This window comes from Anser brachyrhynchus, assembly GCF_964034855.1.
Source record: "Anser brachyrhynchus genome assembly, chromosome: 3".
Taxonomy (NCBI): domain Eukaryota; kingdom Metazoa; phylum Chordata; class Aves; order Anseriformes; family Anatidae; genus Anser; species Anser brachyrhynchus.
Window position 1 is genome coordinate 101,428,783 of NC_137696.1, and position 14,577 is coordinate 101,443,359.

At 44.8% G+C, this 14,577-nt stretch overlaps 1 protein-coding gene across 1 annotated transcript; it reads left to right on the plus strand.

Moving 5' to 3' along the window:
* Positions 1 to 247: 247 nt before the first annotated feature.
* Positions 248 to 11,674, plus strand: GCM1 (glial cells missing transcription factor 1). The gene is made up of 5 exons (XM_080584890.1): positions 248 to 470; positions 2,113 to 2,365; positions 3,393 to 3,505; positions 4,518 to 4,646; positions 7,402 to 11,674. The coding sequence occupies exons 1-5, from the start codon at positions 369 to 371 to the stop codon at positions 7,963 to 7,965; spliced, it is 1,161 nt and encodes a 386-aa protein (XP_080441016.1). The 5' UTR covers positions 248 to 368; the 3' UTR covers positions 7,966 to 11,674.
* Positions 11,675 to 14,577: the final 2,903 nt, after the last annotated feature.

Here is a 14,577-nt window from a genome sequence, read left to right on the forward strand (position 1 = left end):
TATTCATCCAGAGTTAGACCACATGTCAAAGAGTCTGTCAGAGGACTTACAACACTGTAAACCTGGTGGGACCCAGAAAAATAAAGCAGACAACAGCACAATTTGCTTGCTATTAACCGTGCCTCTGTAACATCACAGTCTATCTCTAAGCTATATTTTCCACTGCATTGCTGGCTTGCAAAACTTTTAATGGAACAAGTTTTTCTGGCAGAAGAACACTGATTTTTATCTTTAATGAGCAGCCTCTCTATCATTTAGCTTCAGGAAACAGCTTCCTGGTTGTAAACTGCTTGAGAGCGCTGACAGCCAGTCAACTTCAAAAGCAGCCAGTGGAGACTTTCTTGCAAAGTTTGGGAAGGGACTCAAAAATGCTGAGGGCTGCAGACAATGTTGTTATGGAGCAGGAGGGCTCTGCTTCCAGAAATGGAGAAATGACAAGTTGGGATATCAATGACATCAAACTTCCCCAGGTACGTGTCCGTGTCTTAGAAATTTAGCCAGTTTTGACCAGTCTTCTCCACTTCAAAAATAACCTCAAAATCTCTCTTTCCTCTGCATCCTGTTGCCTTTATGCTTTTTATCACCTTGAGTTATGGGACGCTGTTTGGCTGAAGGGCTAGAAAATAGCCAGTAAAATATCAGTTTCCACGCATTTTCCCTTCAATATACTATTGAAAAAGCTGTTGATACAGTAAATATAGCGATGCTACAGATTCATTGTCCCTCTAGTCTATTGGTGGATCAGATGCAGAGAAGGTGGGAAAAATTTTCTCTTGCTTTGCATGCTCAATTGGAGACACCTGGGACTTGATTTTTCCGGTGGGAAGTGCGTTATGAGAAGAGCACAGCGCCTTGCAGCTCTGTGTGCTCAGCCTTGCTGCAGACCAGGCTCCAGTCAAGTGAGCTGGCTTTCGGCATGGGGCAACACGCCTTTTGGGCACCTAGTAGAAGCTTGCCTGCTGTGGGCTGGAAGTCTGTTTTGCAGAGATGTCGTGAGAGGCAGCATAGTGGTCTTTCCTTCCCTCAGTCCTTTTCTTGTCCACCTACCTCAAAATCTCATCCATGTTCTCCACGGAAAACCCACGGCACCCCACAACCCCAGTGTCATCTCCCTGTCTCTTGCCTTAGCACTTTTGTGCCAGATTCTCCTGCTGGGCTCCTTCACCATCCAGCTTCACCTTTCAACCCTGTCTTCTTACCTGATCCCAGTTTCTTCCCTACTGTGTCACTGCTGTTTGCCTAAAACCTCCATGTCCCAGGCTACTTCTCGCACTGTCCCCCACCCCAAGGTCACCTTCACCTGCATTTCAGCCTGCAGGCTTCCCCCACACCCTTCCCAGTGCTCTCCAATGGCTCCTGGAGGAACACAGGTTTTTTTCTTCTCAGTTCATATCCTTACTGCTGTAAAGGCTCTCAGTGGCTGGGATCAGCATTTTTAAAGAAAGTCCTATTAAGTTTTTGTACCCCTGCTAGGATCAGCCTTTTCCCTCCAAAAACATCAGAGGGTATGTTTTGTGCTTTACAGCTTACTGCATTTGTTTTGGCTTTGCTTAGTCCACAGTAGTGAAAATAAAACCTAACCAAGTTGTTCTTCATGTTGGACTTCAAAAAAAATTTGCTGGTAAGTCCTCCATGGCACTCAGGCCAAAAGGAACCAAAATCTAGACCAAAAGACCTACAGATGTGGGAATAGCCTCAGTCCGATTCTGTATTTGCCCTTTTTCCAACAAGTCGAGCCAAAGCAAGCCAAGTGACTCAGTGTAATGCTGCCTGGATGGCAAAATAGGAAAGTATGTGCTATGTTACGTCAGGTGCCCCACCTTCCCCTCCTGGGGCAGTCCTGCGCTGAGCTGGACCCACAGGTGGGTGAGAGCAGCCTGCTGGCCAGGCTTTCCTCATGGTTTTGGGCTTGCGAGGAGCCCTGGGGAGTTGAATTTTTTTTTCTTTCTTCCCTCTGCCACTTTCTCCGGGGAGCTGAGCTTCCAGCCTGCATTGCTGCTGCGGTGCCAGAGTGACCCAGACTAGAGGAGACCCAGCAGAAGACCAGGTCTGCTGGCTCCTCCACGAGCTCTTCTCTTCCCTGGCCTAACACCAGCTCTGGTCTCTTTGCAGGACGTGAGACAGACAGACTGGTTTCAGGAATGGCCGGATTCCTACGTGAAACATATCTATAGCTCAGAGGATAAAAACGCTCAGAGGCACCACAGTAGCTGGGCAATGAGAAACACCAACAACCACAACTCGCGCATCCTGAAGAAGTCCTGCCTTGGGGTGGTGGTCTGCGGCAACGACTGCTCGACCCTGGATGGGAGGAAAATCTACCTTAGGCCAGCCATATGTGATAAAGCTAGGCAGAAACAGCAGCGTGAGTATGAGGATGGCTGCTCTTCAAATGGCAGTTGATGAGAGAACACAACATAAACCAAAGCAAAGTAGAGGAAACCCTTTGGATTATCCAGCCTTCCCTGTGCCATTCCTTTCGTTCAAATGCAACTCTTGACTTCAGAAGAATGCATTTCACATTTCATACTGATGGGGAGAGGGAGCTTGTTTGCCTGTGTCTTTTTTTTTTCTTCTTTTTTTTTCTTTTTTTTTTCTTTCTTTTTTCTTTATTTCTTAATCTGTATTTCTGATGGAAATTGGTTAGAGGCTGATTTCTCAGGCCCATGAGAGAGGCTCCTGAGAAGGCTGTGCAGCATAGGCAGCTTCCTGCTGTGCTGTTCCTGGTGACCTGAGTGGTGGCTTCACTATTTCATGGGCCCAAGAGTAACTCAGGAGAGTCTTGCAGGAAAAAAGATGCTCGTAAACTTCGATGACTGGAAAATAGGCCTCGTACCCACGTCATCAGAGACAAAACAGTGCAAACAGAGAAAATGAGCTGGACACATTCTTAATGAAACTATTCCATGCACTTCTTGATTGCTCACTAGAGCTAGCACATACTGATTTCTGAAACTGATGAACGTTTCAGCTAAAGAAAGATTTTACTCAGGCACTCACTGAGGTCAGAATGATGTCCTCTAAAATAACCAGACAAGAACATATTTGACATTCTACTTCCAAATTAAAAGAACTGAAAGAAAAAAAAAAGTGAAACTTTGAAGGTAAAAGCCCTTTCTTTAGAAATAAATGACCACACTAAATTAGAATAAAGCTATAGCAGCAATAGTCTTTGCCAGTTATATTTAATAATTAAACAGAATGAAGGTAATTTGTTTGCTTACATTAAGTTTTATTTATGTTTGATTTTTTTTTTTACATAGCTTTTCCCTAGTGTAGTTTCTAAGCCCCAGACTAGAAGTGGCAATCCACCACCAATGAAACCATTGCATCAGACGGGATTCATCTGACTGGTGTTTCATAGGAACTATTTCCCACTGTCTTTGCTCCAGGGAAATGCTGCCCAAACTGCAACGGACCCCTGCGGCTCCTTTCCTGCCGAGGCCATGGTGGTTACCCCGTTACCAACTTCTGGAGGCATGAAGGCCAGTTCATATTTTTTCAGGTTGGTATAAGATTACCTTACATTATGCAGGTTAATTTTAAATACTATTTTTTATATTGATTAAGGGCATAGTTTATTCCAACAAATAAGGGCCATTGAATATGACAAGGTCAAGTGGTTGTAAGGACAAAAATTTTCACAATGAGTATGAAAGGTCCAGAACAACTTCATCTAACTCTGAAGGTACCCCTGCAGGAAGTTGAGTTAGATCTCCAAAGGTCCCTCCCAACCTAGATTAATCTATGCTTCTATGATTTTACAGCACATTACATTTTTCATTTAGGCTCTCACCAAAACCTGTTGATTTTGAAACCCTTTGCCTCAGGTACATAGGAACAAACAAATGCTCAAAGAATCTGAACTGCCAAGTTATATCAACCTCTCTGAGATACCATGTATAGGTATGAGGCTATCCCAAGGGATTGTCTATGGAAAATGCCATCTATGCATTATATGCAACTTATACCTGGAAAAAAAGTGCATGCAAATGTTTATATAATGGGCGCTGTTTTGGGAAGCCATACTCCCGCTTTAGTTCCACAAAGGCTGGTTTGTCTCCTGTTTTCCAGTCTTCTGAATCTTTACACTTGTCTTTCGCTTACATGCAAGTTAAAAAAAGATTAATTCTCAGTGGAAGCTAATGGAAATTAATGTCCTGATAAACTTGTCTGAAGTCTAAGAAGACTGAAAATGACTGTAGGGGCATTGTAGCCAGGCTTCGGCTGACATTGTGGCTTCAATTGGGTCTCCAGTGTGGGGTGTTTCTTCTGTATATAAATGTGGTGTACTGGTTTATTGTGCTTTTACTCATTTAAGGAAATTTCTGCCCCATCACACCTTATTTGAGATCTGTTTGTTACTTGAGCTCACGTTAAATAAGTCTTAATAATGCAAATCATTAAACTAGGCAGTGTGTGTGTTTTTGGCCAGTGGGGGAAAAAAATATCCTGCTCCCTTTATATTAATAACAAGGTTGTTGCTGACTTTAACATATCACGATTACTTTCTAAAGTCCAAAGGGGCTCATGACCATCCACGTCCAGAAACAAAACTAGAAGCCGAAGCACGGAGGTCAGTCCAAAAAGCACGGACAGCTTTTTCTCCACCTTCTCCAAGGTTAAAAAGACTCCGGGAGATCAAGGTAACTTTTATTATCAATAAATGAAATTGCAGGGTGAGGGATCCAAAGTCCAACACATTGTACTGAGGAGGTTAGCTAGGCTTTGGTTTTGGTGGGAGCAGGCTTTAGGTCTCTGCATACTACCAGGTGAAGTAGGAACAGGGGTGTCCTGAGCATCCTGCTCAGCTCAGCACTGCTGTCGATTACCAGCATTCCCCAGCCAGAGCCCCTTCGAGCCTGGTGGCAGCAGGAGATTACCTCTACACTGATAAACAAAGCAGGGCTGGAGGACTACCACTTCACCATTCACATGGCCCTTGGCATGGTTTTGGCCAGTGTGAACTCGTGCTTGCAGACAGTCCTGGGCCTCATTTTATTTAGTGGTGTGGACGTAGCTTTGGAACTCCATCTCTTTCCTGGTTTAAAATGCAAGAGTTCTCTTCAGAAAATTTTCCTACGAGTGTTCTGTTAATGCTGCCCCATAAATTAAATTATTTATAAATAAATCTGGGAAGAAAGTAATTGGATATTTGGTCTAACCAATATTGATACTTAACAAGAATATTAGTGGGTTTTAATTGGAGTTAACTATAGTATCGATTACAGCGCCTCATGAGAAAATTGTAACAAATGAACACTCAAAAACTGGGCACTGGCAATAACTGGGCTCAGGAGGAAGATTTGTGTGTGTGTGTGTGTACGCACACATAAACACACTGCATACTATTTTACAACTGAATACAATATACAATATTACCTATATTGTATGTCTATTTTATACTGAGTATGGGTGTGGAAGCACTTGTGGAAGAGAGCATCTACACAAATCCCATAGACCATTGTGTGCCTGATGGAGGGAACCATGTAGAGCAGTGAGGGTGAGGCTGCCTCTAGTGACGTTCCTTGCAAAGGTTGTGTTACACTCCCCTGTACACCACCAGTCTTTCCATGCAGTTTGTCTTCTGATGTGCTGAAGATGGTGTATCCTCCCCAGCCTGGAGTTAAGGATAGTACTTACAGCCCCTTTGTCCACAGAGGAAAGGGATAATAGGACCGGGTGGAGACAGCCTTCTTAAATGACATGGGGAAGCTGGGGAATCCAGGTGTCCAAGAAATAGATAAAGAGTGAGCAGAGGAAGTCAAATCCATTTGAATGGAATATGAATTTAAAAGCTGAGCCTATTTCTGCTGGAAGTATTAAAAAAGACACTAAAAAACAGATAAGGAGTGACGCTGATGAAGACACTCTGACTTGGGATCAGACAGTTGGAGAATATGTGACGGACAGACAGTGACATCTTGACACAAGTGCATGGGAACACAAAGAGATGAACTTCCATGTTATTATCTAACATATACTGAAACAATGATTTTCATACTGTTGGTTTAATTTTGTCCTTACGATCACACTGAATTAATCCTCACTTACTGAACCACATGGCATTTTTTGCTTTTATTCCCAAGTCTACATGTCTAGAGGGTAGCACCCTCTTTGTCTTTCTCTTTCTACAACATCTTTCTGCAATATCTTCCTGTTCTTTTTTTTTTTTTTTTTTACTTCATATTGTGTACAAGTAGGAACTACTCCTACATATCACCTAATAAACATCTAACTATCTAATAAATATCTAACAGCCCACTCTTGAGCTGCTCTGACTCCATGCAGTCAGGGTGATTGCATTTACCCTCAGCTGGCTTTTCAGTTCATTCCTCTCAGGCAGGTTTGTCTTGGAAATGACCCTTTGTATTCCTGGTTTTGCCATGAACAGATGTAATACAACATACTCAGCAGTCTGATTTCACATGCAGGGTTTGTGTTGCTGAATTTTCTCCTTAGAAAATTCAGTTTTGATGTGCTCACAAGATACGAGACAGGAGAACTGTAGAAAATACATGAGTCCAAAATAGAAAAAGTGATATGTAGGATGTTTTCTCTATGGCACCACCTGTTTTTTAGCTGAAGATGGGCTGGTCCTACATCAGGTCATTGGAATTTCTCCTCCTGGTGAGGGGAGAGCAGCTTAAAGGAGCTTTGCTACTCTGGCAGTCAACAAGTCAGAAAATCACTATAATTAAATGTATGCAAAAGCAGGATTACAAAGAAATGAGACCTGCAAGTACTAATCAGAAATGATAGCACAGAGTGAGTGTTGTGAAAGGAATTAAAGTGTGTAAAATTATAATCCAATAATTAGGGCATTTAAAGAAGTTGAAAATTATCCAGGAAAAAAAAAATGACTCAGAAGAATAATTCCAGTGTACTGTTCCCTCCTCGAATGAAATATCTGTTTGTGGCACCCAGAAAGAAAAAAAAAAAAACAGTTAAAAATAGAAGTAAAGATTCTTAAAAAACTGGATCATAATATTGGATCAGAAAGGTCACTTCAAAACAGTCAGTTACAAAATCTTTTCCAGTTTTTCCAAACTCTATAGAAATAACTTAAATTCTGTGGAAACGAATTAGAACTAATATTAGAATAATTTCATTTTCAGGTGCTTCTTCAGTATATCCTGAGAGCTGTGAATGTAAGATCTAGTGGTTATTTAATATTAAATAAGGATTTGGGTGCAAACTGATGAACCAAGCCCACAACCGTGACATCAGAGCCCCTGTTTGGTTTGTCCCAGAGCCCCCAGGCACTACTCTGAAAGGAGGCCCTGCTGCCATGCCTGCTTCATTACCCACATTAATTGAATGCCTTTTCGAACGCATTGACCTGCTGTTGTTTTATGTTGCTAAACTGGACTGCGTTTCACTAAACCCTTCCTTTCCAAGTCTCTGACAGGTGAGACGCCCACCCAGGAGGCCTTGCCTTTGTTGCTTTCCAAGCCGGACGGTTACGTGCTACCTGCCAGTTTTGGGGGACATTTAAGCAAACGCTCTCCAGAGCAGACGCCGAGCAGCTGCTTTGGGCAGCCGCCGTACCTGAGGGTGGCTGGGGAGGACAAGGAGGGCCGGGCGCACCCTGCCCATGGCGGCTCGTGCACACAGGCCTGGAGCAGCACCCAGCAGGTCCCCGCCATGCCACCGGTGACAAAGGGTGGCCATAACTCCCTCAGGCCTGGTGCTGGTCCTTCAGGGGAGGACACCTGCAAGAGAAAAGGCCCTCTGGCCTACAGCAGCGGCTGCCATACCTTCCCTCCTCCACCATACCCCCCGCCTCAGCAAGGGCCCTGCCTGGTGGGGTCACACCACCACCACCATCACCACCACCATCACCACCATCACCTCCCAGCGCTCCTCAAGGGAAGCCAACGAGATGAGGAAGAGGCAAAGCACTGTACAAACCCCAGCTACTGCAACAACGACATGTTTTTTAACCTGTACCCGTTGCGGTGACTGAGTTAACATTTCCTCTCTGTCTTACACTTCTGGCAATGGGGCTAGCTCTCCATCCCCGGCTACCGTGCTGATTCCCTCTTTATCTTCTCTTTTAGACCTGAGGAAGGGCTTTCGTGCCTGCAGACCCATCTCTGCTCTTTTTTTTTTTTTTTCTAAAAAAAAAAATAAAATTTAAAAATTCCCCCACTAATTCATTGATCTAATAAAAAGCATCATCTCTTTCTACAAACTACCTCGCTACCATCGCATTTTGGTAGCATTTCATACCACCAGTCCTATGACTATACTGCCTGACCCAGTTTCAGACCTGTATTTTGAAGGTACCTCACTGCTTTTTCCATCCACTTTTCAGGTCTTTCATTGCAATCTGTAACAAATCCTTCAGCATCCTTTCCTACAGATCACCCTATTTTCTGACCACTTCTGTAAGCTGTATTTCATCAGGAGATATCCATTCCCTAACATCTGTTTAAAAAACATAGCGTGCCAAATATATTTTTTTTGCCTGAATTTAGTGATCTGTCTTTGAGATCTTTGGCAAAGGTTTCTTTACCTTTTTCCCATAATTCATATCTGACTTTCCCAACCTCTCTTGCTCTCTGCACTGCGTCTCAGGGGCCACCAGCCCACACCATGCAGATGGAGGCACCAACACGTCCCCACTGCCAACTCTGCAAGGAAAAGATGAGGGGCGTCGAGTCTGGAGCCACATTTCATGGCTGGTTCCTTCAACATCCATGGCTCCACACACTGCCCACCCTTTGGAGTACAATACAGCATTGGCAGTCCCGACCGGCCCCTACCTGTGGAGCAAGCCATGCCTGAGCGAAATAACTTTTTTATTGGGATGAGTCTGGGAGGACAGTATTACAAAACAAGTGGCAATAAAAACTTCACAGTACCTCAGACTGCAGCATATCTGGTGTCCATCAAAACAGGTTCGGTCTTCTCATTTGTCTTTTTTTTTTTTCCTGCTTGTTTTCAACTTTTTAGTCTTTTTTTTTTTTTTTTTAAGTACTTGGGAATACATTAGCTATTAGGGAAATGGCTCTAATTATGAAGGGTGGTGGAGTTTAGAGACATTTATGAGACAAGAACAAATTATATTTATAGAGTGTTTCGAAATGTTTATTGAAATTTGTGAAACAGACTATGTGTAGTGATTTTAAAAAAGTCTAAATGTAGAGCACAAAATAACAGCCCGCTGTTCTAGTTGAGGGTCGGTTCTCCAAACTTTGATTTACTCCTATGCTACTATCAAACTCTGCTAATACCAAACTCTATTTGGTTTTATTATGGTTTATGTTTTATTATGGCTCAGTATCTTAGGCATAAACATCAAGGGTAGTAAAAACCTCTAAGACAGCAAAAGGGAATTCAGTAAGAGCCATAAGCACTGGTGCTCCGAGAGGTGAGATGCAGACAGGACAGACAGATCCCATCAGGCTTCATGTCCCATAGCTGAGATTCCTCTGTGGCTGCCCAACCGGCCACACCAGCAGCGACCCTGCCCACAGACATCTTGTTCTGCTTTGTCTCACCTTTCCTCCAAATTCCTTACGTCTTGCAGCTTCTGCTTATAATCCCGTGCACCCAGGCCCCAGGACTGACCCCCAGTTTGGGGGGACCCACGGCCCCCATTCGCACAGCGCTCATTGCACCGAGCATGCTTCCAAGTTAAACACATTCGAGGCTCAGGGATAGAGCAGTGTTCCCTTTTGAAAGCAGGAAACTAGCACGCAGAGTGACAACAGGGTTTTTCTCAGGAAAAGCACAGAGAAGATTTCCAGATTTGCATGCTGCCAGGGTCAGTCTGACCTTATTGCACTGACTTCTGTGTTGGCAGCAACCCTCCCCATTTTTTGGTACAGTCTGTACATTGGATCAATTCTGGTGCCAGATTTATAGCCATTTGGCTCAGAATATGAAGGCACTAATCCCAGTTGTTAACTTTGCAAGACTGACTTTTTGCAACATGTTTGGGATATGTGAAAAGAAATGTATGTACCTCTCTGCTTTAAGCCTCTCCTAACCACTTCTAAGGTACTGTGCTTGTCTGTGGGCAGTGATAGGAATCAGAGGTGAAAGATGGCATCAGATGCATTTTACCCTGCAATTTGAAGAAAATATCCTGAATACTGAGGTAGTTTGGGTTAGATCTATGAAGGCACACTGATCTATATGCAAGGATATACCCGCAGGTAACACTGCAACCATATTCTCTGCTGCAGAAAATGTTTTTCTGCAAGGTGCAGCTGCAGCAAAATATAAGGAAGACAGCAGAGAAGCTATGAGATCAGGATGTGAATGATTACATAGATGAAGGGCTTTGTTCCAGCTTACAGGAGTTTCAGCCAGCTGTAACTACTGCCAAAGCTTATGTAAACATCCCTGCATGGCATGGATAGTCTACACTCACTGCTTTCCCAAGCTCTTAACTTTGAAAACCCTGGCCTCAGTGTCTAAAGGGTAATTCTTTGGGAGTAGTCCCAGTGCTTGCTTTAAAGCAAGTATTTTGATATATAAGGGCTCTTCTAGGCCATCGGAGACACCACAGCAGTTACTCAGTATGACACACAGAGCCAGACTGTATCTTACAGGAACATAATATTTCTGAATTTCATTCATTTTTTTCTTTGTTTGACTCAGAATCACAGAATGGTTTGGGTTGGAAGGGACCTCAAAGATCATCTAGTTCTAACCCCCTCGATCATCTTCATGACCCTCCTCTGGACTCGTTCTAATACATCCACATCCTTCTTGCACTGGGGGCCCCAGAGCTGAACACAGCACTCCTGGTGGGGTCTCACAAGAGCAGAGTAGAGGAGGACAATCACCTCCTCCATCCTGCTGGCCACACATCTTTTGATGCAGCCCAGGACACGGTTGGCTTTCTGGGTTGTAAGCACACCTTGCCGGCTCATGTCAAGCTTCTCATCAACCAACACCCCCAGGTCCTTCTCCTCAGGGCTGCTCTCAATCCATTCTCCACCCAGCCTGTGTTTGTGCTTGGGCTTGCCCCGGCCCAGATGCAGGACCTTGCACTTGGCCTTGTTGAACCTCATGAGGTTCACACAGCCCCACCTCTCCAGCTGTCCAGGTCCCTCTGGACGGCATCCCTTCCCTCTAGTGTGTTGACCACACCACACAGCTTGGTGTCATTGGCAAACTTGCTGAGGGTGCACTCAATTTCGCTGCCCATGTCATCGACAAAGATGTTAAATAGTGCTGGTCCCTCTAAATGCAACATTTAAAGATGAACTCTAGACATGTAATCAGGGGGAACTAGTTTATTGTTATTGTTGTATTGCAATAAAATTCAGTTGGATGCTTCCATTTTTTTGTTTTTTGTTATCCTCAGAATATCGTTGTAAGAAAGGGGAAGGCTTCTGTATCAGTCATGCTGACAGGGTGATGGAAATGCAGAACATGGATTTGACCCACATCTGCCAAGCCCTGGGCACAGACCTTGCCCGGTTTCTTCTGGCTTTCCTCTAACTTTGTGCGTGAAAAGAATTGCAAATCAGGCTGAATACAATCAGATGTTTTCATTTTCAACCACTGACACAAAATCCCCTGCCTTTGGCAGAGTGAGGCTATAAACTGTTTCTATGTGCAAGATTATGGGCTGCTTTTTAAAATGTGCTCCTAAACGCATTCTCTATATTTCTAAACAAAATAAGTACGTCAAAATGCTGGTGATAGAAAGCACTCCAGCGTCGTAAGGTTTAGGAGATACACTCCAAGTAATTTTATCAAAGATTTTCTTTCCTCTTCGCCTTTGTGAGGTTTACTAAACGGTGTGTCTGGTACTCATGGAAATTTTGTTCTGTTTCACCTCAGTATAGTCACTTAGGGCTTTTTAAGTTCTTATAGCCATGGAGTTAGAATAGGACCATCTAATCTTTTACTTTATTGCACACAAAATGTAGAAGTGGTCCCTACGGTGTGTCTCAGCAGGGGGGGCAGCCTGTCCGTGCCAAGGTAGCAGCTGCAGGGTGGGGGCCCAGGAGAGGCAGGGGAGGATGGGGAGGTGATGCTGTATATTTGAGTTACAAATGAAGAAAGTCTGCTGATGTGAGATTAAAAGTGGATGCAGTCAGTAATCAAGGCAGAGCATAAGTAGGATATTAATGCTGCACATCTGAAAAGCCTAAAAATTTGAACCTGGCTCTTGTGCAAGCAATGTTCTGAAGACTGGAAAAAAGCAAATGTCACTCCTACCTCCAAGAAGGATGAGAAGGAAGATCTGGGGAACTGCAGAGAGAGGGGAATGGGGGCCAGATGACTGGAAAGCAGCTTTGCTGAGAAAGACTTTGAGGTCCTGGTGAACATGAAGCTGACCATGAGCCAGCAATGTATCTGTGTGGCAAAAAAGGCTAAGAGCCTTCTTGGGCAGTGTTATGAAGTGGTGCCAGCAGGTCAAGGGAGGTGATCCTTCCCCTCTGCTCAGCACTGGGGAGGCCACACCTGAAGTGTTGTGTCTGGTTTTGGGCTTCCCTATACAAGAAAGATAGGAGCATACTGAGGGCAGGGGGGGAATGTCCTGTGAAAGGTCAAAGAGATGATTAAGGGACTGGAGCATCTGCTATCTGAGGAAAGGCTGAGAGGGCTGGGGCTTTTTAATCTAGTGAAGAGAAGTCTCAAGGGGGTGAATCTTTTCAGTGCACATATATATATATATCTGAGGGCAGGGAATGAAGAAGACAGAGCCAGTCTCCTTTCACTGGTGCCCAGTGACAGGATGAGAGGCAACGGACACTAATTAAAAAAAAAAAAAAAGAAAAAAAGAAAAAAAAAAAGAAATTCAGTCTGAACACGTGAAAATATTTTTTTCACTGCAAGGATGGTCAAGTACTGGCACAGGCTGCCCAGACAGGCTGTGCAGTCTCCTCCTTGGTGACCTTCAAAAGCCACCTGGACATGGGCCTGGGCACCCTGCTCTGGGTGTCCATGGTTGAGCAGGGGTTGGGCCTGATGGGCTCCAGAGGCCCTGCCAGCCTCAGCCATTCTGTGAGTCTGGGAACACTTACTCCATCAGATGGAGCTCTTCTCAAGCCAGTTGCAGCCTCCAGATGCTTCTGCTTGAATTAGCCACGTACCATGTGGCACATCTGAAAAGGCATCCAGCAGCCTGACTTGCTAGGATCATCCCCGCGCAGCAGGACAAGGCCTTTGTGGCCCTGCGGTGAACAGCAGAAGCGATCTGAACACCGTAAGAATCCGTTGCTCTCCTTGTTGGATTCCTTGACTTCTGTGAGCAACACAAGATGGTCTTCTGGATGGCAAGTACTTCCTGAGGCACAGGCAGTCCCTTCAGAGGACAGAGCAAGCCAGGAAGGTCTCTGACCAGCTTTTCACACTGAGTTTATTCCTCCTGTTTTAAGTTAGTAAATGAAGACACAAAACTGCCTTGGAGGGCTTGCCTCAGATGTGAGTGTTTTTCATTTCTCAAAACCAGTTATGCCAAGATTCACACTGCAATTCCTCACATTGTCTGGCAGTTGTATCATCAGTGACGTGACTTATGCCTTCTGTTACCAAGCATTGCCCAATCTGTTTGCTCTTCTAAAGACAGTCATAAGTACTACAAACCACAGCACGAGCAGTGTCCTCTTTTGCTTGTTGCCTTCTGTGCTTGACAGAAACTGTCAGGGAAAGGCCAGAGCCACAGGCAACTGTGCATCCAGCTCCTTTTTGCTTCTGGAGGGGATAGCAAACGCCTGAAGCAGGCTCAGGTCCCTCACCCCCTGTCCCTAAGAGAGCGTCCCTACCAGGGCATGGTGGGGAGCAGCTGGTGGGGCCTTCACCTGCCCCAAACACCAGGTGGGGAGCAGAGGAGCGACCATGTGCTGCTCTCAGCACATCTGCAGCCCCAACCCTGGCTCCTGTGGGACCAGGGGTGGCAGGGTGAGGTGCTGGCATCCCAGCCTTACCTGGATGGTGCTTAGGCAGCATGCAGGCCCTGACAGCAGTGAGTAAAGGCTGCTACGTACACTGCTGTGACCAAACTAGTGCCTGTGGATACTGTAAATACTAGGCGTCGTGGAAAACTGTTTGCTAAACTTGCAGTTAACCTTTACACACAGCTGTACTGCCAAATGTAAGAAAGCAACGCTTATCTTCAGCCAAAAGAAGTAAATCTCTATATCCATGATTTGCAGGAGAAGCCCTTTCAAAAACAAGAAGCCCTCTGCGGCCCTCCTCTGCTTGGTGAGGCTGCAGCCTCTCGGCACGGCAGAGATGAGGCATCCTGCTGCAGGCAGACAGCGCTCGGCCCCCCTCAAGCTTGTCCTTCTGCTTTCCCTGCTCTTGCCCAACCCCTTAATAAAGCACGCAATTTGCTCTTTCCGGTAAAACTCGAACTTTCCTGTAAACCCAATGCTTTCTCGAAAAGGGCCCTCCCGGGTGCCAAGGGAGCGCTTCGGTATTTTTAAATGGTTGTTCTCTCAGAAGCTCTGTTCCAGTAAGAGATGCAAACCTCATTATGCAGCAACGAGCTTCAAGTTTTTCTAAATAGATACTTTTAAACACTCTCAGTGGGTACCATCAAACCTGTCTGAACCCAGTATAATTGAATCTTTGGTCACATTTATTCATTACCTGGTC